The 3,595-nt window shown below is 37.7% G+C and overlaps 1 protein-coding gene across 1 annotated transcript in view; it reads right to left on the bottom strand.

Annotated features, from left to right (window-relative positions):
• Positions 1–3,277, bottom strand: part of LOC138023700 (ATP-dependent DNA helicase PIF1-like) — a 5,641-nt gene extending 2,364 nt beyond the window's left edge. The window contains exons 1-5 of the mRNA XM_068870744.1: positions 2,427–3,277; positions 1,837–2,105; positions 1,369–1,475; positions 725–971; positions 322–409 (exon numbers count right to left, since the gene is read on the bottom strand). Of these exons, the coding sequence (XP_068726845.1) occupies positions 322–409; positions 725–971; positions 1,369–1,475; positions 1,837–2,105; positions 2,427–3,213 (1,498 nt within the window). The 5' untranslated portion in view covers positions 3,214–3,277. The remainder of the gene's footprint in view (positions 1–321; positions 410–724; positions 972–1,368; positions 1,476–1,836; positions 2,106–2,426) is intronic.
• Between the last annotated feature and the right edge of the window lie 318 nt (positions 3,278–3,595).

Below are 3,595 nucleotides of genomic sequence, written 5' to 3'. Positions count from 1 at the left end.
TTCACTATTTTATTCTGTTTGTTATTTGACTTTGGCTTCACACACAGCTCCTGTACCAATAGCCTGTGTGGCAGATGCATTTCCGGTATCGTTTCTCTCAAGAGTAATGTGTACATGTCAGTTTTCAGTGGAGAAAAAGGATAACCAGAAATACATGTATATCTACTTCAAAGGCTACTGCATCAACAGATAATGACAGACATATCTGATTTGATTTGGTTTTACTTTTGTACATAATTTTTAATGGATACTCTTTCATGAAAAATTCAAACTTTAATTATCAGATAAACTTCTTCAAAATATTGATTTTCTTTCTATTACCTGCATTTCCTGTCTCAAATCGTTGTATAATCCCGCGTGCACCATTAACAAGTCCTTTGGACACATTCAAGTTTTTTGCCAACATAACCTACAAACAAACAGATTGCTAACAGTACTTTCCATGCCTTTCTGTATACAAATGTCACTCAGGATAAATTTGCACTTTCTTGTAGCACCAACAGTCCAGCACTATGGTAATGTGTTGAAGAGGTTAAATTGGAAATTGGTTCTGAGGTAATAGGGAGATGTGGAACGTTTCCATGATCTTGAACACTTAATGTAAATCGTAATAATTATTTACGATCATTAACTCTACTTGTCTCTGACTTGAAAAGAGTATTGTTTCTATAAATTATTAATTTAAAAGTAAAGATAAATCTTTATACTGAATCTTATGTTTCACCTGTGCTCCTTCTTTTAACTCAACTGTGTTACCAACGGGAACTTGACTGTCAATCATTGCCGACATGCTGCTATCACTGTCACTAGCATAGAACACTTTCTTTTCACCTGAAAGCTTTGACAGGTGAATCTCGTTGATCTGGTTAACATTCTCCTTGTGTGTGCAAAGCTTTGTGGCCATAATTCCTCTATGCTCTATTGCTTGATTCTTTGTTTTGGTTAACCTTGAGACAAGTGCATCAGGACAACTGAAATAAGACACAAAAATTAATAGTGGTTATTAGGACTTTCAAAAGCATTTAACCCTGATGTTTACTGGAACCCTAATGTCCAATATCTGCAGTGTGACACTTGGAAGACTGTTTAAAACAGAACAGACTGACATAATGTCAGTCAAAATTATTGGTGAATTGTTACACCTGTGTGACCTTTTGACCTGGTCCAAACTATCAGCTGCAGTGTTTTGGGTGTTGTTTCCTTGAGCATTGTTTTAAAAGTGGGTCCCTTTTTGCAGCTCTTATACACCCTTTTAAGTAATAAGTCTAATATATGCCGTTTTCCGCTAATGACGTCAAACTCATGCTTTTCAGTCTTGTTCATGAAAATACAAACTGGAAGGCATCTTTAGACTTGTAGTTGCCTTACTTTCCAACACGGACATTTTGAAGAATGGAGATAAAAAGTGGATCTTTTTGTCTGTAGACTTGCTTGAGTTCAATAGTAGTGTGAACACAATCACTCCAACATTCTGCCTGAAGTAGAAAATCAAAAATGAATGTTGGAAAACCAAGTTAATTGAGAAATCAAACTTCAGTCTATGACTCATAAATGTTTTAGTTTTGTTTCTAAAATTACTGGTAACAAATCTCTTCTTTTGAAATGGGGTGTGGCTTTGGTGATGACCCACTGAGTCAACATGGATTTGAGGGAAAGAGATTTGAGGATTCACTATTATTTCCCAAGGAATTACTGATAGGCAGTTTTTATTGTCACACAATGTGCTGCAGTATCTCAATTTCCTTTACTAACTTTATACAGGGGTTTGTCTCAGGACCCATATAATAATTTCTAGTTGGCAAGAGATGCTTTTAAACATATTTCTGTGATTCCTACCTGGAAGCAAAACTTTTTCTTTTCTATGTCTTTGACTACTGGAGGAAGTTGCAAGAAATCCCCAGACAAAATCAGCTGAACTCCACCAAAGGGAAAATCTTTTTTTCTGACAGCTCTAGCAACAGCCTCAAGTTTATCAAAGTAAGAAGAGTCCACCATTGATATCTCATCGATAATAAGGTGCTTACAGCTTCTCCACTTTTGCGCACGGCCAGGACGTAAAGCCAACTCTACACACTGGGCAAGAGGTGCACTGCCACTTCCAATACCTGCCCAAAATATAATTGAAGCTAACAAGATTACATGAAGTAAACAATTTCTGGATTATATATGTGTACGAAGACTCTTGGTTAGTCCAGGATGGCCCTCTTTTGTTCTCTTCCTGGACTTAATGAGAGGAGGGAACAAACATAATTTTAATGAGGGGAATGAGCTAGGGTGGTAAGAAGGTTACCTTCATATAACAAAAAATACTTGGGAGGGGAGGTTTGACAGTGGAGTGAACACCAAGGGAACCACGAAAATAATTATGTGAAATACAACTTTCTTTCTTAACTTCGTTCTTAAGATTGATAAGCATTATTACAAACCTGCAAATGCATGCAGTGTGGTACCTCCAACGTGACATGCAGCAGCACCAGTACTTGCTGTGACAAATGTACTCTGAGGTGGTAGCATGCTTAACAAACGTTTTAGCAGATATGACTTTCCGGTTCCTGCGCTACCAGTGAAAAAAACGCTCTTCCCTGCCTTCACTGCATTCAGTACCGCCATTTGTTCAACTGTAAGATTAGTTTGAAAAGAACTTAAGCTGTTGAGACGCTTTCGTGCTGGTCCATTCTCGCCGCAGTCGCGACCGATCGTTAGCTGGTTTTCTTTCCCAGACGTTTTCATTCTCTTCGGAGTAAGAGCGCTCTTGTCATCTAGAGGTCGCTTCTTACTACCTGAGGTCCACGTGAAATCTTTGTCCGTTAGCGGACTTACGTTCTCAAATGATCGAGGTTTTTCGCTTAAAAGCCGTTTTCTATTGCAAGCGTGTCCACTTTGTTTGCTTTGACTCAGTTTTAAAGATAAACATTTCAAGAAAGCCGTCAACTGATTTGGTGGACAGTTCGAAAACATGATTTGAAGCCTTTGTGTTAAAAGCTTAATCGTCGCTTTTCCTTCTTGCACAAATCGTTTGTGGATGCTTATTTCCTTTAGAAGGAAAGTTTTTCCTAACGGAGATTGACTGCTAACGATTCGAAGAGCGATGTCTCGAAACTCGTCTCTACCCAGCACCACTTTGATACTTTTGTAACTTCTTCGTTTGTTGACAATTCCATTGGAACTAAGGCTTTCTACTGTTACACAGCATTCTAGCTCACTAGCTTCCATGATTCTTTGAAATCACAGATATGAAGATTCGACTTGATCAACTCAATGGAACCTTTAGGAACCTTTATATTTGGTTACACGCGATTTTATCCAATCAAAACGCGTCTTATTGTGGAACTCATTCCCAGGGTCCTCTCTATTAATCTTTGAGAGCAAGCTTCCCCGTCTATGGTTGCATTATTTATTTTTAAATTTTAATTTAAAGATTCACCCTAAGGAGGGTGTTAAATACAATAGGACACTAAGTCCCCTACAAGGTATTTATACCCCAATGTTATTATATAATATGCACGCATTTGTTCCTCTTGTTGCGAAACTTGACATAATATAAACCTATAACATCAGAATAGAAAACAATTTTTTTTACTCTAACTTCTGAATC

Source organism: Montipora capricornis, chromosome 11 (genome assembly GCF_036669925.1).
Source record: "Montipora capricornis isolate CH-2021 chromosome 11, ASM3666992v2, whole genome shotgun sequence".
Taxonomy (NCBI): domain Eukaryota; kingdom Metazoa; phylum Cnidaria; class Anthozoa; order Scleractinia; family Acroporidae; genus Montipora; species Montipora capricornis.
The sequence above is the reverse complement of the archived record's forward strand: the minus strand, read 5'-3'. Positions and strand labels throughout refer to the sequence as shown.